The 27,202-nt window shown below is 34.4% G+C and overlaps 1 protein-coding gene across 5 annotated transcripts in view; it reads right to left on the bottom strand.

Moving 5' to 3' along the window:
• Window positions 1–27,202, bottom strand: part of Mpp7 (MAGUK p55 scaffold protein 7) — a 253,251-nt gene that overhangs the window by 70,062 nt on the left and 155,987 nt on the right. For all 5 annotated transcript variants that reach the window (XM_058580524.1, XM_058580523.1, XM_046448366.2 and 2 more), the window contains 4 exons: window positions 20,556–20,633; window positions 17,870–17,950; window positions 3,739–3,870; window positions 40–121 (listed from right to left, as the gene is read on the bottom strand). In XM_058580524.1, coding sequence (XP_058436507.1) covers window positions 40–121; window positions 3,739–3,870; window positions 17,870–17,950; window positions 20,556–20,633 — 373 coding nt within the window. The remainder of the gene's footprint in view (window positions 1–39; window positions 122–3,738; window positions 3,871–17,869; window positions 17,951–20,555; window positions 20,634–27,202) is intronic.

Raw genomic sequence — 27,202 nt, forward strand, 5'->3', positions numbered from 1 at the left:
TGTCACTTGTCTATATTCAGTGAACATTTAGACTCTCACCACTCCTATCTGCAGCTCCTCCTCTCATGATTCTAGCCACAACAATCGCCCCGGTCTGCTCATCCTTCTTAATGGTAGCTCCCTTCAAAAAAAAAAAAAAAAAAAAAAAGTGGGTAAATGTGCACTGGGTGGTAGGAAGGGAGAGACAGAAATAAGGACAGTCATCTGGAAAAAGTGAAAACAACTACAAAAGAAAAATTAAAGGAATGAGGCAAGAAGAAAAGACATCTTGCCATCTGTCCCACAAACACTCCTTACAAGGTAAAGAAATTCTATCTACATAGCACCTAAGCATTTCAGCACAATTTTAAGATTTAAAAAAAAAATTAATCTCTTTAAAACTATAGAAATAAAAAACTTTTTTATTTAATACCTTGCATTTGAATGTTATTTTTACTTTTTTAAAGCACTTTCTCATTTCATTTTATACTTATAATAATCCTTGATGAAGGTGGAATACTGATGATTATGTCCAACAGGCAAAAGGACATGCAATGAATTAAACGGTCATTTGAGTGTATACTCAGTGGGAGAGCATTTGCTGAGCTTAGGGGCAAGGCCTCGGTATGGATCCCCAGCACTGGAAAGGAGGGGAGGAAGGCCCAGGTTATCAGACTTTGAGTTTAATGATCTTTCTGTTACACTAAGCTGCAATAGTAAAGAAGCTTCATGATAATGTTCGAGAAATAGAAAACCAAATCAAACCAAACCAACAAAGCTGGTAATTAGTTATTGCTATTGCTAAGGTAAATGAATGGATATCTTCTCTTCCCCTTCCTGCCTCAAGGGATTGGCGCAAAGGGCACTTCACCACTGAACCTCATCCCCAGCCCTTTGTATTTTTTTGTTTAGAGACAGGATCTCACTAAGTTACTTAGGGCCTTGCTAAGTTTCTGAGGCTGGCTTTTAACTTGTGATCCTCCTGCCTCAGCCTCCTGAGTCTGAGATTAGAGACGTGCACCACCACACCGGGTGACAGCTCTGTTTTAATGAATTCAGATTGTACCTAGTATAAACAAATAAACATTCCGCTATAATGTTAAGAAAATCCCAAAAAGAGACAAATTAACAGAATGCTGCTTTGTAAGAATATCACATGCAAATGGTTACTTTGAAAGCTTTTGCATCAGCTTCCTCCCAAGAAACTGGCATTGGTTTAGAAAAGCCATCTAGGCTGCATCAATGAAAAGGTAGACCTGAAGTGGTGGCAGAATTCTTCCTGAGGAAGTGGAATTTTTCTCAAGTGTGTTGAATAAGCACATGCATTTCATTAAACAGATATGTAAACAATACTAATCCATTTGTAATAAGTATACTTTATATACTACAACTATCAGATACATACATACCTAACAATAAAAATCAAAACTTAAGCAATACGATGTGCCTTTTTTTTTAACCATCTATACATGCAGACAAGGCCAAATACTTGAATCTGCATCTCTCCATTGTCATAAAATTAGACCCACCAATTACTTGTATTTTCTGCTTTTATTTAAATAGCTAACTCTTGGCCATAATGACTGGTGATACAACTAATTACTTTAATTACATCAACTTTCATTCCTTAAGAATGTGTCTTAAGATTCCCACCATAGTAGGCTAAACTGCAGAAGAGCCTGGTAATCTAACTTTAAATTTTATTGATGAAAAATCAAATTCCAAATGGTCATAATTTATCTAACATAAAATAACAAGTATGAAGTGAACAGGACTCTTTGGCAATCTGACCAGATATTATTATCATTCATTTGTTGCTTATCCTAAATATTTCCATAAACTTTGCTGACAGTTCATTTTGTCTGCAAGTTCATGAGTTCACAAGCCTTATGGTAGCTTGTCTTTAAGGTAGACATGATCAGTTCCTTCCCCTCTTGTGTGTGCATGTGACATTCCTATCTCAAATGTGGAACATGGTTTTGAGGTTTCTAAGGAAATGATAAGATTTGCAGCTGTCACCTGGGCTTGAAATACTTGCTCAAGGTAATTCAGCTGCCTTTTAAGAAATCATAACTACCACCATGCAGTGAGAAAGCCAAAACTGGTCAAATAGAGATGCCACTTAGAGAAAAAGATACTGGACCAATCCCCCATTTTTCTGCTCCCAGCCCAGGAATCAATCATGTGAATGAAGAAGCCCTCAGATGACTTCAACTTCAGCCACCATCAGACAGTACATCCGAGGGACCTCAACTGAGAATGTCTCATCTGAGCCTATCTCAAAACTGTGAGAGATAATATGTTATTAGTCACACATTTGGAGATGTTTTGTAAAAATACAACTACATAACCAAAACAACTCTCTCTTCATACTATGAAGTGTGCTATTTTTCAGTATAGAGCCATCACATTTTTTGTGTGTGTGTTTAATGCTGGTCCCTCTGATTTAGTCAATGAAGTGATTCAATGAAGTCAACAAATGTCAACTGAGAACTATGTACCAGTGTTCTAAGGACTTGCAATATGTTGGTGAACAAAACAAAAGGGACACAGAGAAAATACAAGCCATGAAATACTTGGTATATTATATATTATATTAGAAGGTAGTAGGCACTGTAGAAGTAGGAGAAGGAGCAGAGTAAGAAAGATCCGGATACCAGGGTAGGTAGAGGGGAATCTGTAAGGACACAGCCTCACTGAAGTGAGTAAATAAAGACTAGGAAGAGGTGAGGGTGTTAGCCAAAGGAGAGAGAAGAAATGGCTGGTTCAAAGGTGCTTAGGGGGACCTGTGAATGAAGTGTATAAGGAACAGCAAGGAGTATGGCTGAAGAAAAAGGGGAGAAGCAGGAATAGCGACGTCAAATGGAAGCAGAGAACTAGATTATTCAGTGCTTTGTAGACTATTGTGCGAGGACACCCATTTCTGATTTATATTACTAGAATTCCTTCTCTGAAGATGCCTTTGACTCTTAACCTGCTAGGGAATTTTATTGTTGCTGTGAACTATGCAGTCTTGTGTCTCTTCTAATAACCATCTCTCCCTAAACTGACAGATATCATTTGACAATTAATATTGAAAATAAATACTTTTAAATTTTTTGGTTAGTACATTTTTAAAAATTTAAAATTTTAACTGGGCACTGTGACACATGCCTGTGATCCCAGCAGCTCAGGAGACTGAAGCAGGAGGACCAGAAGTATGAAGCCAGCCTTAGCAACTTAGGGAGACCCTAAGCAACTTAGGAAGACCCTTGACTCAAAATAACAAATAAAATGGTCTGAGGGTATGGCTCAGTGGTAAAATGCCCCTGAGTTCAATCCCCTGTATCAAAAAAAAAAAAAAAAAAAGAAAAAAGAAAGAAAGAAAGAAAGAAAAAACAAAATTTTGTTCACCCAGTAGTCTTTTATTTTTACAATAATTGTCAAACTAAAGTTGATATGCTAGTTATAAATTTGACAAGAAAAAATTCAAGACAAGTAATTGTCCTCACTTGATTTCATATTCTCATTTGAAAACGACATTTAAAATCTTAATACTTTTTTAAAAAGGAAAACCCATCAAATACTTTTAAAATTTCTTCATTTAAGTTGAAGGGATGTTTTTCTATATGGAGGTATTAGAAGCTAATTTTTTTGTTTTTAAATAGTTACTTAGCCTGAAACATGCAATCAAATTGAGGATGAGTTGGAAGATAGCATCCCCAACTTTTTAAAGTAAAGAAATATAAAAGTGCACTGCACAACTTAGGCCAAACTCACCAGTGGTTCTCTATTCTTCACTAGACGAATTATTTTTACAGAGTCTTCCTCATCGTCAATATTATCAGGCATAGGAGGCAGTACAGGATCGTAATTCTTCTGAGCCACAGTATCATGTACAGAGAGTAAAGCCTGTAGAATTCAAAAGTTGGTAAAAATAATTAATCAAACACAAAAGGACAAACACTTCAAACTGTAAAGAAAACAGAAAGTGTTATGATTTTGGCCTGGTGGTAGCAAATCAACTTCTTGAAAGGGGTCTTTTATAAACAGGATGGTAAGCAGAACCTGCAGAGCTGCAGCTGGCAGCGCGACCTAGCTGCACCTCTATCTCCAGGGTCATTAATGCAGACAAGAATGAGCACACACCTCCCTCTAGCTCAGCTATTGCTGGTTTATCCTTACAAAGAAGGCAACTTGGAAGCAAAGGTGGAGTGGGTGTGTGAAGGGAGAAAATGAGGCTATAGATACATAGTCAGTGAGCCAGAAGGAATCTGAGAAAACTACATATTTTTTCTTCTTAATATTTGTCCTCCTGTTGGAAGAAAACACAGAACTATCAATGTGATTCTTTTGTTTTCTCATGTTTTGTGTAACAAGTGTGTATAGAATAATAAAAAGTATTTTTAGTTATGATAAGTATGGGAACAAAACTCCATAGTGCACAGATATGTTGTCTTTATAGACCAAAGATGGGGGGGAAAAAAAGCACTGAAACCTTGCATGTCACTACTATTTTAGAAGTGTGGGTTTTAGACTTTCAATTAACTTGTCCCTTAATCTAATCAACAGCATAACTGACCATAATTTATTCAAGTTGGAAGTCTGCCAATCATCCTTGAAATCTCCCCTCTCACTTATATTCGCAATATCCCATCTTATACCCTATTAAATCCACTCCTCAAATATATCTCAACTTTATTTCCTTCTCTGTAGATCAGAGATTCGTACAACACTACTTATTTTTGTGAATAAAGTTTTATTGGAACATAGTTGTGCTTATTCATTTATATATTTATGGTTGCTTTCATGGTATAATGGCAAATTTCAGTAGTTGGAAAAGATAATTTCTTACCTAAAACATTGGCGACCCCCAGTCTCGATGACTGACGCTATCATTTTGGGCTTGGAGTACTGCAATAGCCTCTAAACGGTCCAGCTGCATTGACCTTCATCCATTTTCATATCCATACTTCAAACAGTAGCAAGACTGATTATTTTGAAATTTATCCCTTCTAAGCCCACAGATCTTGGAAGATCAAACTCTTTGACATCTTCTAACAGTCTCGCTGTCTCTCCAACCTTATTTTACACCATTTTTTTTTCACTCAAGTAGTTTTTTCCTCATAGAGGCATGGCCCAGATATTCAGTATAAATATTAAATGGCAGTTCCCTCCATTTCTTCACTTCATCACCTTATTCTTTGCCTTCATAAATGTTCACAACTTGTAATCACATACGTATTTTATGGTTATATGTTTAATATTGGCTATCTATTGACCCAAGCCCTAAGGTAGTAAAAATGGTGTCTTTTTCAATTAGTCATTTTTAGTGACTCTTAACATATGCAGTCATCCCTCAGTATTCACAGGAGATTGATGTTAAGACTCCCCTCAGATACCTAAATCCTCAGATGCTCAAGTCCCTTACATAAAATGGTGTGGTATTTACATATAACCTAAGCCTAGCCTCCCATACACTTTAGGTCAGCTCTAGATTACTTATAGTACCTGATATAGTGTAAAAGCCATGTAAATGGTTGTTACACTGTATTGTTTAGGGGAAAATGACAAGAAAAACCAAGGTCTATATATGTATAGTACAGATGCAATGTTTTCTTTCAAATATTTTTGGTTTGTGGTTGGTCGAATCTCAGATGTAGAACTCACAGAAATGGAGTACCAACATAACACAGAAAGTAAAGCTTGTAAATGCACTGGAGGATGAATTTAAAAAATAATATGCCCCAAAAGAAACTGAACCCTAGAAGCTCCCGTTTAAGTGTTTTACTATTCATCCTGCCTCTCTATCCCCCAAAGGGTGACTCTATTTGAAAATTAGGATTATAAGAGTGGATTCAGTTTTTCACTAATATTAAGTAAGATTTATCCAAGCTGTTACTGGTGGCAGTTTTCATTTTTCATACAAATTGTATCCCAAATACTTATTTCAGTTCTTTAGCCATTACATTTTTGAAGGACATATAGTTTGCTTCAGTTCTTGACTATTACAAATGATATTCCTGTAAATAGTTAATGTCTTTTGATGTATAGATATATAATTTTGGCTAAGTATATTTAAGAATGGAAATGCCTAGGCCACTGGTTATAAGTATAGCCAACATTAGTAGACACGATTTTTCAATTATACTCCCATTAACAGCATAGATGAATCTACATTCTTCCCCAACATTTTACATTATTTTCATCCCCCAACACTCTACATTATTAATTTAAATTTGAGTCATTCTGAATGTGTACCATCTCCTCTGGTTGAAATTTTCTAATAACTGATGAGACAAAAGGCAAAATTCTTCTACATTGATTAAGCATGTATACATATATTCTTGTGTGAGATGCCCCTTCAAGGCCCTTTTCCATTTTTCCATTGTATCTCTCTTTTTCTTATTGATTTGCAAGAGTTCTTTACAATATGCTGGATTAGAATGTTTGTCAATTACACATGCTATAAACATAGTTTCTCACTTGGTAGCTTGCTTTCACTTTCCCAATGGCATTTTTCAATCAATAAAGAATCCTAATTTTAATGAGCTCAATTAATGCTTTTGTGTCCAGTAAGAGTTTGCTTCAATGGGAAAAAATGAAAAGTATCAAGATGATGAAATTTTTAGAAATAATGGCTACAAATTTCCGAGAACTAATGAGACATCCTGAGATTCAGAAAACCAAAGATTTTTCTAAAAAGCAGGAAAAATAAAAAGAAATCCATGCACAGAAATATTATAATGAAACAGCTGAATGCCAAAATAAGGAAAAAGTATTAAGGAAAGAAAGTTTGACCAGCAGAAACAATGGAAACTAGAAAACAGCTGAAATACTTTGAAAATGCTTTGAAAAAATAAAATCCAGCCCCACATTTTATATCCAGCAAAAGTATCTTTCAAGAACATTGATGAGGGCCAAGATGAGATTACAAGTACCCACCTGGAAAACGCCTTTTAAACAAAAGGAAAAGGAGACAATAGTTTTCTTTCAAAAAACACTGGACATTAAACAATGAAGGACAGTGACTACTGAGAAACAGAAAAATATCAGAGAAGAAAGAACCCATATAGAATTCTGACAGTGGTCTAAGTTGGAAAAACAGAGGTAGAAATGAATCCAAGGAAGTCAAGAAGCTGAAGTTCTCAGGGAAGACTATGGGGGAAGAGAGAGCGGCATAGACACAGAATTCCTGAGATATAAAGGACAGCCAGGCCCTAATCCATAGCATGCATATGCAAAAACTACCAGATGGTCTGATTAATATTCATATATATAAGATTCTCAAACAACTACACAGTAAAAAATTATTGACTTAAAAATGGGCAAATGATATGACTAGAAATTTCTCAAAAGAAGACATGCAAATGGCTGACAGAAATAGAAAAAATGCTCAATTTCACTAATCAACAGGCAAAGAAAATCAAAACGACAATGAAATACTACTTCATATATGTATGTTCTGTTTATTATAGCAATATTAACAACAATCAAGGTATAGAATCAATCTATGTGTCCACCACTGAATAAGTGGTATCTATACATAATGAAATGTAGGCTCATGTACTACAAAAATGAATGAAATTTTGTCATTTGGAGCAACAGGTGAGGAGGACATTATGTGTTAAATAAGCAAGGCACAGAAAGACCAACATTTCATGTTTTCAATAATATGTGGAAACTAGAAAAGCTGACTTCATAGAAGCAGTGGGCAGGACAGTGATTACTAAAAATTACAAAAATATAGTTAGGAGGATTAAGTTTTAATGTTCTATAATGCATCAGGGTGAATGCAATCGACAATAAAGTGCTGTGTATTTCAAAATAACTAAAAAAGAGAATTTTCAATATTACCAACACAAAAGAAATGATAATGTTTAAGGTGATGGACATGCTAATTATCCATTTGATCATTGTATCTCACTGTAACCCATAAATATGTAAAATTGTGTGTTAATTTAATAAATACTACCAGAAAGAATTAGATACATGATTCTTAAGGGAAAGTGATTTCACTCTCCAGGGAACATTTGGCAATGTTTGGAGGCATTTTTGATTGCCACAATTTTGGGGTTGCTACTGCCATCTAGTGCACAGAGGCAAGGGATGCTCCTAAATATCAGCACAAAGAACAACCCTCTTACCCCCAAAAACAATTATCCAGCCAAAAATGTCAAAACAGTGCCAAGGTTGAAAAACTCTTCTGCTATAGTTTGGATATGTGGTTTGTACCCCAAAGGCTCATGTACTAGAGGTCTACCTCCCAAAGCACTATTAAGTGGTAGTAGAACCTTTAAGAGTTAGTGCCTACTGGGAGGGAGTTAGGTCAAAGCGGGTATCATTATGGGAACATATTACTCTCGAAAGAGAAGTTAGCTCTTGAGAGACTGGATTGTTAAATTCAAGACCACCCTGGGCACCTGGCCTCTTCTACACATGACCTGTTCCCTTCTTGTTTATCTACTTGTTGTAATGCAGCCCAAGGAGTCCTTTACTAGAGGCCCAAACAATGGAACTGCCCAATCTTGGATTTTTACCTTCCCAAACTGTAAACTAACTAACCCTATTTTTTTAAATAAGTATGCAGCTTTAAGTATTTTATTATAGCAATAGTAAACAGAGTAATACATTCTGAACTACAAGGAACGATCCCTGAAGCAGGAGTAGTTCTTCTCACCTGAGAGAAGGAAAAACACAACACATTGAGTTGTCACATAGACTTCAACAGTTAAAAATAGGCCCAAGATTAAGTGTTGCTATGGTGTCATCTAGCAAAGCTTAAACATAAGCCTCTGAAGGATCAAAATGTTTCCAAATAACTTCACTATTTAACAGAAAAATTCTTGAGATTTTTATTTACAGAAACACAAAATTACCCAGCTTCATGAGAGAAAACCCACAAAGATTGAAATTCAATCAGAAGTTGCCAGATATCCAAAGAAAGCAGAAAATATTACTTATAATGAAGGAAAAAAAAATAAAGCAATAGAAGCAAGCCCCAAAATTACACAGGTATCAGAACTAGATAAAACTAAACCCCGAAATTACACAGGTAAATAAGACAGTAGATAGGGAAATTAAGTTGTTATTATAGTTATATTATAAATGTTCAAACACCTGTGAGACTGAAATAGGAGATATGAAATATGGTTAAAAAAAAGATTCAAAGCAAACTTCTAGAGATGAAAAATGTAATGTATGAAATAGAAAAAGTACACTAAATGAGATTACCGTAAGTTAGATACTGAAAAAGTAAACTAATAGGCAAATTAATACAATATATCCAAAAAGAAACACAAAAGAGAAGAAATGTTTTAAAATTATGAAAGGAATATTAGCAAGCTGTGGGACAACTATGAGTGACTTACTATAGTAATTGGCATGTTCAAAGAAAGGTAGAGTGATGAAAAATATTTCAAGAAATATGGCAGAAAATAGTCCAAATTTGATATTGGAAAAAAAAAAAACCCACATAGTCAAGATCAAAGTACCAAAGCACAAGAAACATAAGATCAAATTGCTTAAACAGTGAGAAAATTATTAAAACCGCCCAAAGGTGGCAAGGTGGTGGTCGTGGTATATAATATATGAAAGAATGATTATCAAAAAGGAAAGCATACTTCTCATCATAAATAATATGAGCCACAAGACAATAGAGTAATATCTTATTATCTCAAAATACTTGAAAAATATTGTTAACCTAGGATTCTATACCCAGCAAAAATATCTTTTACCTGGCATGTAGTAAGCACAATACAAATAGCTAATGAAAACATTTGTAGGTAAAGCAATTGTCATTGTTGCAACAATATTAAGAGTACCAGTTATACACATCTTTCCTCTCTAGCCAAAATTAAGGAGATATCTGGATTCCAGAATAACTTTATGGACTTCAAGTTTATTATTTGTAATAGCTCTGCTTTACAAATACTGTTATTTAGCAACATTTTTACTGTGGACAACTAAAAGTCATTTTGTATTCCATTTTCCTGTTTTAACTATGATGATTTTATTTTTCAATATATAGATTTTCCTTTCAAAAGGCAATACTTAAATGAAAATTGTGTTTCCATATGCCATAACCACCAATCACAACTGATGGGTTTACCTGTTGCTCAGAAGGATCTGCAGGAAATTGAACACTAGGCCTTGTAACTCATCTGGCTCACAAGCTTTCAGTGCCTCAGACCCCCTGGAGTCAACTCTAAGTTCTAAGTATCTGTCAGGTTCACAGAATTGAGTATCCAGCTCATAAGGATGAGGAACATTGATTTATCCCTCCAGAAGGAAGCTTAACTTTTTTCTTTAGCATGCTTTAATGAAGCCTCATCCATCCTGCATGCTCCAGCAATGAGTAATTTCTAGTAAGTGAATGCTTTCAAAAGCTAAAAAATTACAAAAAAAATTTTTATTTTATCCTACCAAATTCTCCCTGACTTCCTAAATTATAATACCATGTTTTCAAGATAGTGTCACTTCACTATTTTATCCAAATGAGCCCCTGGATGATGACTCATACCAGTTAATTTGCCTTTACTGCAGCAATTTGATGGCTAAAAGTGGTTCCTAATTGTTAGTGAGTGACAATGATTTTCCTAGAAACAAAATTTCTGTATAGACCAAAATTGCTCCATTAATGCAGGAAGCATCTGGCTACTTATTAACTTTTCCTTTTCTCCCCATCTGTCATTTCTTTTATATCTTATTGTTTTTCCTAGACTTTAAGATCGAAACAATAGGACTTTGTAGATACTTTTGACTTATAAAAATAATTTATTTTTGGATATGTTAATTGATAATTTATGTTGGTATCATCTTTAAAAATCTTCTCAGCTGAGACTGTTTTTATGGAATGGCAAATCATTTTCTCGGTTAAAGACTTAAGAGCAACAGGCTATATGAGACAAGTGCTGGCAACCCTTCAAAGCAAGGGATTATGAAAAAGTGAAATGAATAGGATCATGACTTTATATTATTATGAATTAAAGAACATGAATGAAAACCTTAATAGGTATATGAATATGCTGAATTATCTTATATGAAGATATAGGAGATGTAAAAGATTATAATGGAATAAAAATTCCAAATGTTTAATAATTTCCATTGATTTCAATTTACTGGGAATCCCCTATGTTCCAAGCTACGTGCTATAAACAAACAAGATCATGTCTCTGGTGCAGCCATAAGAAAAACAGACTTGCATTCTTTGTTGAATACAGAACACAGAATACCCCTGAAACACACAACACACACAAACATGTTAAATGTCCAGTTTAGTTAGTTTCTGAATGCAAATTTTTGAGCTTCAGTGTTCCTAATACTCAAAAGAGAGTTATATTCAACTTTGTGTATAAACTTGTATAGGACCATGTTTATGTAAAGATTACTTTCATATAGTTACATTTACAAAGAAAGATCAAACAAAAAATATCTTTGACAAATTTTACATAAAACAGGTTGAATACTGTGATTAATACTGATCACACTAGAAGTTAACATATAGTTAAAACATCAAGAAGAAAACCCAAACAAATCCAGAAAATTTAAACAAGTCAGGATAGTAAACTTATCAATATTTGCTAGAGACTATTGAGAAATTAACATCAATACCAATGGGACATAAACAATAAACATGGAAACTTATCAAATTCAAAAATCAAACTCAGCTTTTATGATTTTATGTTTTTATCTAACATTTATGCTTTTAATATAGCATATGTAATGCTTATATGTTACATATATATTTAATTTATATAATACTTTTATATGCCATATATAACATGTAAAATTTATATATGCTTCTATAATTCAACAGTGTGAATAAACAGGCCAAGTACTCAGCTGAAGAAGCTGGAGGGGAAGACAAACCAATAGAAATCAAAGGAAGGTAAAAGAAGAAAAAACTGAGAAACAGAATTGATATTAAATAGTCAGTTATTTTGAGAGATTAGGCAAACAGTTTTTGCTATGCACAGTAAAAAAAAAGATAAAAGAAAATATGTACATTGGTAGTATTGGGAAATGAGAGAGAACTTCAGATATGAATCAAGTAGGAAAAAATGCTGAGTACCACTAATAAATCTGAAAATCTATAAAAAGAATATTAAGTTTTCTAGGAAAAATTAAAACAACTCTAGAAGAGGTTGAAAATCAGATTAATGACAACAAAAGAATCTGAAAGAACTATCAAAAAGTTTTCTTCCCAGATGGTCCTAGTACTAAGGGACTGTATTAATGTTTTCTATGCTACTTATAAGCATTGCATCACTCAAGAAAACCATGAAAATATTTTTGATTTCTTTTCTAATTCTTTTTTAAAATAATTTTTAGTTGTCAATGGACATTTATTTATTTATATGAAGTACTGAGAATTGAACCCAGTGCCTCACACATGACACAAAAAAAGTCTACCTCTGAGCCACCAGCCCAACCCCTCTTTTCTAATTCTTTTAAGAGATGGGGTCTTGCACAGATTGGCCCAGCACCACTCCTGACTACAATATCTTTTTCAAAAGTGTCAGAACCAAACTGTAAAACCTAAACACAATGCATAAAATGATAATACCACAACTCTTGCATCAGAGTGGATTTTTAAAAAATATCTGAGTATTACATTAGAAAATCACATGGTTAGCATAGGCGAGGTTGTGGGAAGCGGTTCTCTCACATGACTGAGATACCTCCCTGACTGGGTGTGAGGCGCTCAGACCAGCTGAGTCAGAGCTTTCCCCACTCTTTCCAGGTGCGAGGGCTTGTCTGTGTGGGGGTGTGGCTGACCATTGACCTGGAAACCAATCACTGACCCTGACTTTGGAATGCTGTCTCCCTCGACCTTCACTGGATGGAATTTTCCCCTGAATTTTTTGTTCCCCAATAAAAGCCCACTCTCTGGCGTGCTTCTTCCTCTCTTTCCTGCTGGTCTCTTGTGTAAACCTCGATACCGCCAGGTGGATCTAGGCAGGAGCCAGGAAGGGCCGTCTCTGAGCTGGGCAAGAAAAAGGTAAATTGAGTTTATGTGTCTTTATTTTGATCTCACTAGTTAACTTCTATGTTTGGAACCTCTAGTATGAAGCTAGCGTGCTGGTCGCGCGGCAGACGAGGTGCTTAGCAACTCAGTGAGACCCTGTTTCTAAATAAAATACAAAATGGGGCTGGGTATGTGGCTCAGTGGTTGCATTCCCCTGAGTTCAATCCCTAGTACCCACTTCCAAAAAAGAACAAGCTAGCAATAACCACCCAAATTTTTAAATATGAATGTACAACAATTTACTGATATGATAAAAAATATATTTTTATTCAACATTCCATAAAATTCTGTTATATAGCCAGGTGCAGTGGCACACACCTATAATCCCAGCAGCTTGGGAGGGTGAGGCAGGAGGATCAATAGTTCAAAGCCAGCCTCAGAAATAGCAAGGCACTAAGCAACTCAGTGAGACCCTGACTCTAAATAAAGTACAAAATAGGGCTGGAGATGTGGCTCAATGTTGAATGGCCCCAAGTTCAGTCCCTGGTACCAAAATAAAAAATTCTGTAATATACAAAAAATGTACATCAGTGTTTTTTAAGTAATAGAAAAACAGAAATGACAGAAAGACCCACTTATAAGTAATAAATTAAGCAGATAATTATATTCATCCCAAGAGAAGTTCACAAAATACCCAAATGTTAAAACCAAACAAACCCACAGTTAAGTAGCATATTCTATGATCACATTTATGTGGAAAAATGTACATTTAATATTGATATTTAGGAAAAAATGGAAAGGTAATTCAGCCAGCTAAGGACAGTTATTCCCCAAAGGTATATGAACATATAATTCACAGAAGAAACAGTGATTATGCATATCAAGAGTTATTAATCTTCACTAAAAGCAATGAGAAGAGTGGCTTCTGAACTTTGTCCACAGTTTGAATTAAAAACACAATTATGTATCATCAAAAAAGAATATATGTTTGCTTTTGTCTTTATCAAGAAAACTTTTAAAAGGTAAAATTAAAGTTTCACATTTTACTAAGGACAAACATCATAAATCATTTATATAAAGAACTCCTTCTAAACTCATTCAGGGATTTATAAAAACTCCTATGGGTATGAGCATGTGTATGTGTTTCTGTCTGTGTCTATCTGTCTCTATTCTTGTGAACACTTCTCTATCCCATGATCAAATAATCTTTTGTTGTTGTTGTTGTTGTTTTGTTGCAAATTTCTTCTTTTTGCAGTACTGGGGATCAAACCTAGGGTATCACACATACTGGGCAAGAGCTCTACCACTGAGCTAATATCTCATGGTCCAGTTTTTTTTTTTTTTTTGGCCAGGGGTGGGAGGGGGTGCTGGGATTAAACTCAGGGGCACTCAACTACTGAGCCACATCCCCAGTCCTATTTTGTATTTTATTTAGAGACAGGGTCTCATTGAGTTGCTTAGTGCCTCGCCGTTGCTGAGGCTGGCTTTGAACCCTGATCCTGCTGTTTCAACCTCCCAAGCCACTGGGATTACAGGCATGTGCCACCATGCCCAGCACATAGTCCAATTTTTTTTATACTTCAGGCTTTATCCTATTTGGAATCCATTCTAGTAGGGATTTTTCTTTTCTATTTCCTCCCCCAAATATCATGTACTAAAGTTATCCCTCAAAATGACCTGTCCCCCATTTCCTTCATCAGGGCCACAATCATATTCCTTTTCCATTATTTCCACAGACTCCCAACTGACCTTCCTTGATTGCAGTATTTCATTCCACCCACCCTTCATCCCTCAAAACTGTTCCATATTCTACATATGGAGTGACTCTGTCACTGCCCTATTTAAGTCCTTTCAATGACTCTTCACTACACTTCGGATGAAATCCAAACTTATCATGTTCAAAATTAGCGTGGTCATATAATAAAACATATAAATAAGGAAGCAACTGAAAGTAAAAGAAGGGCTATTAATAATAATCCTTAACTACAAGCATAAGCCAGATTCTGTGGGACAAGCCCAACTCAAAAGGCTTGACTTCCTGCTCTAAACTCTTGCCCTGTCCTCTCTCACAGGCTACTGTCCAGTCATGCTGAACTTTAAGAGACTTCACATACTACGCATTTGCCCTAAAACCTTTATTCTTCACACTCTGCTGATGACCCATTCCACATGCCCCTGTTCTGTTCTGGTTAGCCCGTATTCAATCTTCAGGCCTTCCTCTATAGTTTTCTTCAACCAAAGTTTGGATTTAGCATCATTCCTATATGTTTCACATCATTTCCATTTGTTCTCCCTTTTTTTAAACCCAATATTTCTTCTTGCCTTCATTAATCTATTTACTACAAGTCCTATCTCCAGAGGGCCTGGCACACAGTAGGCATTGAATAAATATCTGAAAAAATATCTATTTCTAGCAACATTTACAAATCACCAAAGAAAAGTTCTAAAACTTTTTGAAAAGAGTTATTAGCAAATCTGAGGAATACACATATTATTTTTCTGTAGTGGCTGCATATTTGGTTGTTTGTACCTGAGTGTTTTTTAAAAAGTCATATATTAGGGCTGGGGCTAGGGGCTCGGTGGTGGAGTGCTTGCCTCGAATGTGTGAGGGACTGGATTCGATCCTCAGTACCACATAAAAATAAATAAATAAAATAAAGGTATTGTGTCCATCTACAAATAAGAATATTTTAAAAAAGGTCACATTACTTGGTAAGCATATGTCAGGTTTTCTTTCAGTTACTATGAATAAAATATTTAAAATAGAATAACCATCTAAACAGTAAATAATTTTTTATCTGCTAAAAATGACAGACAACCCTCAAATTAACACACCAGAATTACATATTTCATATTTCAACTGTCAGTTCAACTAATAGCCCGTGAATAGATAACATATTCTACCGTACCTTCCTGTTGTTTTAAAAGAGGAAAATAAAGCAAATATTTTAATTTAATTCCTAGGTCCAAAAGAATTGACTGATTTTATTCTGAAAATGTCCAACATGTATTTTAGGGCTGAGCTTTTTAAAGAATTACTTATAGGTGACATTCAAAATGATGGCAGTTAATACAAATGACTTCAAGGAAAGCTGTATTATATGTTAGGTGAAAAATGGAAGAAAGATATGTCCTTCCCAAGACTGGCTAACCACGGATTGTCATTGCCAACTGAAACATCATGTGTCTGAAATATCATCTGCTTTTTACTCATATTTAATATACATCTTTTACGCTGACCTCTCATCCATTCTATTGTCACACTGTTAAATATGAAAAAATAAACAACATAATCCATATAAAATACATTCCATACAATGAAATTTAACCAATTATTAAATTTTATCAAATGGGATCTTCATAATACCATCTAAGTCATGTCTCCTTTTTAAACCAAATGCCAGTCTACCTCTTGTATAATCTATTTTTAGCCATTCCATTTCAAACACTGTTGAGTAGAATACCAAAGTCACTTTTTAAAAAATCTGAAACATTCCTCTTTAGTTTCTAATGTCGTTGAACCAAGTTAATAATCTCAGAAAGGGATTTGACAAGCTTCTTATAGCTCACCTCACCCTGCTCTGATGATACTAACTTTTTACATACGGTTGATACAAAACAGAGCTTTAAATCTCAAGATTTAAAGAAATCTTGACAATGGTCTCCACAAATCTCTTTCTTGGAGTGCTTAACCATGTGGCACCTTTTCTTTTTAATACTAAGCAACTTTTCTGTTCTAATTTGATCTTTGTTCTTTTAGAAATAAAATTTAATTAGACTCCTAAACCATTAGAAATTAATTACCCTCACATTATTATTCATAGTCCATTTACTTCTGACTTCAAGACATTCATGTACTTATAAGGGTTAGATACTATGTCCCATTTTATACTTCATTTCAATAACTTTAAAAAAAATTTTTTTAGTCGTTGATGGACCTTTACTTATTAATTTATATGTGGTGCTGAGAATACAACCCAGTGCCTTACACGTGCTAGGCAAGCACTCTACCACTGAGCTACAACCTCAGCCCTAATTTCAAAAACTTTTTAAAAATATAAATTTTAAAACCAAATACAGCACAATTTCAAAGGGATATTTCTCCAAGAAGGCAAAAATCAGCTTTTGTACCTGAACATAAGTTTTCATTCAACACTCTATCCTTACCAGTATTCATAAGACAACTGATCATTTTAATTATGCAATTATAAAATTCATATGTAATTGTGACTCATGGAAACCATTTTACACACAGTTGCAGTAGTTTCAAATTCTCAATGTATGCATTATAGAATTTTATGTACTGATAACCTTAGAATAAGAGCAAGACAATTGTGAAATGCCTTCTCCAAGCCAATCACATTCAGAAAATAAATAAATAAATAAATAAGTGAATAAATAATAAACTCTGAGGAAGCAGGCAAGACAGAATTGAAGTCTATCAATATTTTAAGAGATATTTGACACTGGACAACTGCTCTATTCTATAAAATGGTATGATATTTTGAAACATGAATTAGTATAAGGATAGAAAATGGGGAAGTAGAAGGGGGAGAGAAGAGTGCCAAAATAATCCTACAGAAAAATAGAGATATTTGTCAAATATATTAAAATAATCATTAACTGGCCAAGTTAAATGAACCTAAACAAAATCATTGTGGTTCTGTATTTTGTATTCTTAATTTCATTGTAAAGGAAAACGACCTTGAAACTGCACCATATTAAGCCAACTTAAATTCTGAGTTTCCCAGTTAAAGTACTGGGTACTACTTGTCACAACATTATAATTCTTTTACCTTACTAGGATTCGGGCTAATAAAATACTGTGTACTATTTGAAAATACATTCAGTTGAAAATTGATGCCTGAAACACAATTCATCTGAAGACTCAGAAAGTGGCCCTTTCAGAAGGTATTTATTTCAGGAGTAACATGTCCTCACCTTAACATTGGGTTTTGACAGTAGTTTCAACAGCTCTCTGATCTCACTGTTTAATGGCTTGTTCTGAAGCTCTTCAGCCAGCTGCAAGGAAGATTACATTGACATGAGTAACGTTTAGCAAGAGCATTGTGAGGTTCTGTGCAGAACTGAGAATCTATTTTGCTCAAGGTTATTACTTTCCAGTGTTTAAGTCAGCATGAAAGAAATCAATCAGTGCTCTTCTTTTCTGGTCCTTAGAAGAGCAGATTCAAGCCCAGGCTCTGGGCTGAGTACAACCTGCGTGATCATATCAGCTACATCACTTCTGATTTATTGCAATGAGGGCAAATCCCAGCACTTCATCTGTGTGAATGGTCTTTTGCACGTAGACAAAGGACCATTTGTAAAAAGGACTGGATCAAGTTTTGACACTGTGCAAAAAAAAAAAAAAAAAAAAAAAAAAAGATGGAGAGTTTTTGAATGAGGTGGTGAAATCCACAGGGTTTCCAAAAATCCACAGTAGCTGTGCTGTTTATAACTGGGGTAAAATGAACTAAAATGATCCTAATAGAGTAAATGACCTGAAACTTTTATTATGTTTATCTACACAGACTAAGAAGTCTATTAAATAAAAACCAAGTTAATCATAAATCCATAATAGATGGAGAATTACTCTGGCACCAAAAATGCTGACTGTACTTTATTGTAATGATTAAGAATTCCCATTTGTCAATTTGATATGAAGAAAGAACTGGAACTTTGAATCTGCCTCACATTCTTCAATAAGAATGTTTTGAATGTTCTTACCACAAAGTAATGGTATATGTTTGAGCTGTTGGGTAAGCTAATTAATCATATGTGTGTGTGTGTGTAGGGGTGTGTGTGTATGTGTCTCAAAATATCACACTATGTACCATAAATACCTACAATTATCTTTTGCCAGTTATAAATAAAAACTTGAGACTTTCCTATAAAAATTTCTCAGTAAGGATCATATAATTCTATAAGAAAATCAAGACACAAATATAAAAAGATAAAGTTTATGCAACATATATGGTTTATAATTCAAAGTATATAAAAGCATTTTATCTTAAAATACTGCATGAATTTTCCATTTGCCCCTACTGTTTTTTTTATGCTAAAAACAATGGTTCTTATCTTTGGAAATGGACTTTTCGTACAGAAAATAAAATCAGAGAAAGTTGACAAATAACATTACAAAAAATTGCTTTTACTTTTTCAGGGTAACATTTTTATAGAATTCTTAACTTACAAAAAGATACAAAAGGCTCTTCATATTCTTTACTCACTTAATACATAATAATATATGTTTAACATTTAAGTATAATGTTATAGTGAATTAAAAATACTGTGTTGATCATATTTAATAGTAAGGTCTACTATTTTATTTTATTTTACTTTTTCTGCAGTGCTAGGAATCAACTCTAGGGCCTCCCGTATGTTAGGCAAGTGCTCTACCCCTGAGTTCTATTCTCAATCTCATATTCTAATTTAAAAAAAAAATTTACTATGTACTATGCTTGGGGCTCAATTACATAGGTCTCTACACAATTTTTTCCTAAAACCCTCAGCAGTAGTGTTTGAAAACTGGTTTTAAAGCCTTTTTCAAATGTTAGCTGAAGCTTAATTATGTAACTATATATACACTTTTATTCACCTTTGTTTCAAAAGTTTTAGTTTTACAATGCAGAAGTAAGCTTTCTCATTAAACACATGTATTGAAACATATGTCTGGAGATAAAAATATAGAATGGAAAATATTTGAGGACTAAACCAATACACATAACTGGATTATTATTACATATGTTTTAATTTCTAAATTAGGATACAAAATATCAAAGAAAATCAATTTCTGAAGATGGTCAATTCTTTTTTTCTTACTATATTATGGTCCTGGCATTTTACTAAACTGAATTACAGTTTGCCTTATGGTGATACAGGAAAAAATTTAAGAGCAACAAATAAGTTACAGGATATCACTACCACACACTAAACACATTTCTCGTCTAGCTGAGTGTCCTTTATAGTTTATGCAGGTGTGCTCTCAATTCATCCGAATCCGAAAGTTAACAGTAGGAATCAGCAAGTTTGTTTCCCCTCCCCCAGACTTAAAATAAAATTATAGCTACAGGAAATTAACTACTCCATCAATGCCAACTGCCTCTAAAATTTATTTTTTGGTTATGAAGGTAATTTGGAAAGGTCTAATATCCATAAATCATAACTGTGCTTTATAATCCATTTTAAAAACAATTCTGTCTTTTTATGTATTTCATATATGCCTCACTCCTATCCTAGTACCTGTCATTTTTTAGTACTGTCAGCAATATAACTATCTCATTTGTCTTTATTTCTCCAAAGCTTTCCCCTTGTCTGTGACTTTCTCAGAACACCAAAGCCTGACAGTTTCTTTCTCTCCATAGAGTTTGAAGCCTAAAATTTCTATTACGTCGTTACTAAGGCAGAACACAGGGGTAGCTGCATGCACAATTTTTAGAACAGGAAAGTCAATGAAAATCAACATAATATCAGCATAAGCTCAGTGATGACAGGGCTTTTGGAAACATTTGCAACTTCTTCTGGTTTTCACTCGTAGGATCACACACATCTGTCTGCACTAGGATGAGTTCCACCTCTGCCAGGCCTGCGGCAGACACGTCCCGTGAGCTCAGAAAGGCACACTTACGTCATTGGCCAAGGCCGCCGCACCATGGAGAATGGGCACCGGGCTCTGCTTCTCATAGTAGTGTAGTTTTTCATGAATCTGGAAGAAAATCAAACAAATGTGAGCTTACCTGCTAGCAAACAATCACAGATATTTAAATATTTTTATAACTGTAAATAGAATTGGATTCCTTGGACTTTTTCTACAGCCATGTGTTTAAATAAACCTATAGGTGGCACATATGTATACAAAATTCATCTATTACTGTGATCCAATATTTACTATGTGGAGTGAAATAGAAAAGCATCGTCATTAAATAGGACTGACCCACATAGAAACTAAACCTTAGGTTTTCCTCCTGAATAAACATGTCACGTTTCTAAAACTCTATAATTTCTAAAATATATAGCTTGGATACCTCACATATTATTTGTAGTTTATTTTCCTTAAAACATAAGTAAAACAAAGCAATAAGTCAGCAGCAACACTATGAGAGGTTGGCACGTAGGAGCCATCAAGAAGCAGCAATTGGTGTGGTGAATACCTGGGTATCAAGTCCAGAAACACCTTACCAAGCACTCTGTTCCTGTTACCTATTGCTCATTTATTTTTGAAACTCCCTAATCTTTACCCCAAATTCAGATTTCAATGAAACAAAGAGATTCCTCATAACTAGAGACATTTCTCACAACTAGTTAGTTTAAATAACCTTCTCCATATTACAAAACATGTAACTTATATTAATTAAAAGGAATTTAGCCCTTCATTTCCTATCATTGTGACCCAAGAAACACAAAAGCAAGAATCTATTTTAATGTTACATGAGGCAAACTGAGTCCTTAAGAAAATCTCATACTAGAAAGTTGAGAAGTAAATGATGCTTCGATAAAGGTGTACCTGTTGGTACTTAAGTTTAATCTATTTCAGCTCTTACATCGGTGTACTTCATATTTTTTTTACTTGAAAACTCACTTTAGCAGCTTCTATATGTATTTAAAGAAAATGTTCCACAATATACGAAAACCAGTTGCACCTCACAATTTCCTGTCTTTAATAGGTATCAAATAATATGCTTTTTAATTATACTCGAAGCTAACCAAACTCCCCTGTAAAAGTCTGGAAGACAGATTTTATTTTGATTAGCCAGAGGCTATTGCTAAGAGAGGATTTTATTACGTTTTGGGCAACCTGGTATATAATGTAAAGCATCCGGGAAAGAACTGTGACAGTTATGATATTACCAGAATGATCAGGACAACATTTTTACTTAATATCTTGGAGCCTTCAAACATTTATCACATTGAGGTAATAAACAAATTTTAAAGAATGCAAACCATAAAAATAATAAGATCTGATTTAAGAAACTATGAAAGTATAGTTTGAAACAAAAACCAGCCATACTAAAAGCTAAGCTAAATTTGGTTAAATAATTATCAAGAATTAGGTCATTTTGACATATATGATCATGGAACACTGAACTTAGCCTATTATAAAACTCATCCAGCTTTACTGCAATTACTTGTTTAAATGTCTTCTTCCCTGATATAATAAATATAGAAGCGTATACTTATTGGGCACTTACCAATGTAAATTACCTATGTAACAGTTGTTAGCAATACTAACAATATAGTCTTTAATGAGTTTTATCTCTTCATCCCTTGGCCATTATGGGAACATGAAGAGGTAGATAGTAAGATTGTCTCACTTTACAGATAAACAGATATATAGGAGTTAAATAACTTGCTACACTCTCACAGACAGCAAAAAAGCCAGAACTGGACTCTCAAGCTCCAGCCATCTGGCTCCACGTCAGAGCTCTTAATCACCCACTTTCCTGCCTCTCCGACCAACATGTCGAGAGCCAGCCTGTGTTCCTCACTGGGTGCTTTCAGTGCTGAGTGAACGTGACCTGTACACAGGGCACGGAAAGGACTCAGGAGAGAGATGGCAAGGAATAGTGAAAGTCCCCAACAACTAAAAGGATTATGCTGGCTCCTCTCCATCCTTCTCCCTTATCTCTTCTTTCTGATGGTTCCCAGTTTTCCTGGATTAATCCTGTAATTATACCCTAAAATTATATTCCCCAAAGAAACTGACTCTGCTTCTTCTGAGTGTCTTATAAAAACAAACAGTTCCTCCTCCATCATCTTCTGGGTAAGCACCAAGTAAGATAATAGCCCACACCCTCACCTCCCCATCCCTGGACTTTGTACTATTATCAAGAATTTTCTAAATGTTTTTCAAGAATTGCAAAGTGCTGGCAATCCCAGGTTGATACGTGTTTTATTTCACTAGTCTTAAAATCTTAAAAATTGAGTTGGGAGGAAAGTTAAAAAAGATATATACACGTGAAATAATTCTGAGCTATTCCTTGTTTCTAAAAATTAGTACTAGTATTTATAATATCCAGGGAATAAAATCATTTTAAAATTCTAATAAAATAAATAAAAATAAACAGGTATCACCTATAGATACGATTCAAGGCCAGCCAACAAAACTTGCTGTGAGGCTGAAATGCTCTATAGCTACTTGTGCACCGTGGGTAGCCACGAACCACGTGGCTATTGAGCACTTGAACTGGGACTAATGTACTTGGGAAACTGAATTTTTAATTTTATGTCATTTGGATTAATTCAAATTGAAATACTCACATATGGCTACTAGCTTTCCTGTTGGAGAACATGGCCTACCTTTACATTACACTCTCTATAATTTTCCTTTATAGTCCAGAAAAATTCACTAATATAGCTTGGCAAATTGCTCTGAGTAGGAACATTTTTAAATCCAGTAGACAGATGTATAACCAAAGAGGCAGCTTAATTATCAACACCTATTATTAAATAGAAGGCAAAATCTCATTTATTTTTAACTATATATTTCCCACAGCAGATCCAACCATATAATGATAACAGTGTGCTTTCATTTTTCTCCCATGAGCATGAGGAATAAGGGAAGGAATTCAGGGAGGAAAGGAGTTAGGGAAAAAGATGTCTGGAGAGAAGACAGGAAGACATACCTACTCCACAGAAAGCTCCTAAAATAATGACATGCTGAAATATTTAAAATATACTATTAAGAGAACATTTCAAAATCTACATATATTATGCTGTATTAAACGGTGCATATGTATGTGTCCCTAAGAATTTGTTTTCTATAGTTACAGTAGAGTTAGAAAAAGTCAGTTAAAATAAAAATCATTTCTTTGTGGAACCAGTTCTTATAAGAAAGCTATAGTTACCTTCATTTATATATCTACTAAAAAATTTATTTTTAGTAAGGGAATTTGGTGTCAGCGATCTAATTTTAGTTATACACAGAACTTTTTAAAATGAAGCTCCCATAGTCAGAGTATGAATAGGACTTAGAAACCAGTCCCAACACAATCATTTGTACTAAACCTCTCAATGATGTGTAGAGGTATTTACACTGGAAAAACTCCACCATGTTTTTTCTAAATTATTTTATATTAAATAAACCAAAGCTATAATCCTTTTCCTGGTTTCTAAGTATAAAAAGCAGTGCAAACAACTGCTTAGTAGTTTGAATCTCTATTATGTTAATCAGTAGTAACCAATCTGGAATTAACACTTGTATGAGCACATATATGCCATCTACTTTATTTAAAAAATGGAGGTGGGTGTGGGGGGAGATCTGATTATTAAATAAAGAAAACCCACAAGAAGCAATCACAGCCAAGAGAGCTGGAATTCACATACTATGTTGTGTAAAAATAATTTTTTACATGTAATGGCTGGACTCTTTTTAAAAAATAATAATAATTTAATCTTTCACCAAAAGAAAAATATTGGAAGTCAAAAGAAAAATGAGACAATAAAGAGGAAATTTAAACCTAAATAATAACAAAGAGGACAGAAGGAACAATACAAATTACACATATTCCTTTCCAATTTGATACGCTTAACCTCTCTCTTGTAGTTAATTTTCAAATGGCTAATAACTACCAAAAAAGCAGTAAAATTATATCATTGTTTTGCTTCTGTCTTTAATGATAAATTTTGACTTAATATTGCTATAGATCTATACTTCATGTGAAATCAGTATTCATGCATTCTAAATTTTTCAATAAGTTTTTAGTAGCTCAAAACTATGACACATGCCTGTAATCCCAGCAACTTGAGGTTGAGGCAGGAGGGACACAAGTTTGGGGCCAACCTCAAGTAATTTAGTGAGGCCCTAAAGCACACACAGTATATAGTACATCATTCTTTAAAATTTTTTGAAATGCCTTATTGATTAATATCCTATTACCGAGACACTTTAAACGTTTTTTTAAAAGAAAATATGATAAACACTTGCATACACAGTATCAAAGTCAAACATATTAACCTGGCATATTTGCTTCAGATAAGTTCATTGTATTTTATCATTAGTGATATTGCTAAAGACCCATACTTCCATTCCTTCCTTCTCTCCTTCCTCCAAGGAAAAAGAACCATGCTGAATTGCTGGACATATTCTGCAAAAGAAATTGCTGGATATTTGGATTTTAAACATACAAACATCTATGAACAATATAGACCATTATTTATTTCTCTGATGCACATATATGGCACTATTGCCTTTACCACTAGATTTTTCACTCAATATTACATTGATATATCTACATTGGCACATGTAGAACTAGTTGATTTATTTGAATAGTTAAATAACATACTACCATAATAATTAACGGTATTTGCATATCCACACTTTGACCTAAAGCCAATACAGTTGTTTCTACATTGTTGCTATTGAATATCCTTTTACAAGACTCCTGTACCAGGACAGATGTGTACAGGAGTTCACTGTTTTCTGTTCCCCTATACCTTTGCCAACACTTGGTGCTATCAGACTGTCTGGCAGATGGCTATGACATGGAACCACACAGTGGATTTACTATATATCCTCTGAGATCTAGGACTTGCCTTTTCATCATAGTTTGTGAGGGAGGGAAAGCTTGCTGCTCCCCAGTATCATTCTCCCCTCCACAATAACAGAATCACAGCTGGGATGTGGCTGCTTAGTCAAGAGCTACATGTCCTGTAATGCTCAGTCTTTCCCCTTCTTCCTGCAGCTCAGTTAGTGCCTGGGATTAGTTGTCTAGCATGAAAAGTTAAGTGTACGTTCCAATGCCACTTCCAGGCTAAGGCCTTTAAAGCAAACAAACAAAAATAAAAACAAACAAAAAACAGTATACTTTTCCTCCATATTCTTCTCCTTACACTACCTGAATGCAGATTACAACAAGACACTAGGAGACAGCAAAGCACCACATGGAAAGAACCTGGGTCTCCAAAATACCCCCCGGAGAACATCAATGCATCAGTTTGGCATCTCACTTTAGGATTACTGAGTAGAAACATATTTTATGCATGCATGCATCTAAATGTCACACTGTACCACATACACATGAGTAAAAACATGCTTAATAAATGAGAGGAAAATGTTAGCTATCCTGATTTGGTCATGACACATTGTACACATATATTTACAACACTGTAACCCATAAATTTGTGAATTTGCAATAAAAAATAAATTTTTTAAAACTTCCATTGTATCTACCATTACATTTTTTGGACTGTTTGCCAATTGTTTATCCCATCTTAAATGTTGGCCCTGGGCAAACAGAAGTTATTTTAAAGTAGCCAAATATATCTAGATTTTTCTTCATGATTGTCCACTTTTTTTTGTTTGTTTGTTTCTTTTGCTGTACTGGGAATTGAACCCAAGGGCACTCTACCACTGTAGAGTTTTTGGTGAAGGAGGGGACAGGGCCTCACTAAATTGCCAATACTGGCCTCGAACTTGTGATCCTCTTCCTCAGCCTCCTGAGTAGATGAAATTACAAGCACAAAAAACTGCATCCGACTAGATTTCATTTCTTAAAAGAACATTCCCAATCCTAATGTAAGAGGGAGTCCTGTGATTTCTTCAAAGTATTACAGTTATACTGTGTATACTGAACTTGCATCCATGAGAGATTCTAACTTCATAGCACCATTTAATTTATTTAAAACTCCCACATAGCTGGGTACCTATAATTCCAGCTGCCTGGAGGCTGAGGCAGGAGGATCAGCCTGGGCAATATAGTGAGTGCCTGTTTCAAAAATTAAAATAAAACAAAATTTAAAATATATTAAAGATAAACTCCTACATACAAGTGTATCTGGACTTTCCATATTGTTCAATTCTTTGTCTTTCTCTGAGTCAAAACCATTACTATATTTTTATGTACTCTTAATATCTGGTAGGACAAAGTTGTTAGGCATACATTCCCCCATGTGGCTTTTAGGATCAGTCTACCACCTACCCATATGTCATGGAAAACTGAGTTGCTGTGTCCTACCCAACATTATCATCTCTACATTCTAGGAAATTTTCCTTAAATCTATCTTCCAATTCACTTTTTTCCTCTTAAACTGTGTCTAATCTCTGAGGAATCTATCCAGAGTTACATGTGTTTTTCTTTTTGATGACTATGGTTATTATTCTTATGGTTCAAAATGGTTCTTTTATGAATATTTTTGTTCTCTTTTTCTAGTAGTTCTTTTTCCTAATGATTGTGGCTTTCTTTTATGCCTTCCTATCATTTTGTAATTAATTAATTTATTTTACAGTAGAATGCATTTTGATATGTAGTACAAAAATGGAGCACAGCCTCTCATTCC

Source organism: Marmota monax, unplaced genomic scaffold (genome assembly GCF_021218885.2).
Source record: "Marmota monax isolate L192 unplaced genomic scaffold, Marmota_monax_Labrador192_F-V1.1 WCK01_AAM20220418_F8-fsc00066, whole genome shotgun sequence".
NCBI classification, from domain to species: Eukaryota; Metazoa; Chordata; class Mammalia; order Rodentia; family Sciuridae; genus Marmota; species Marmota monax.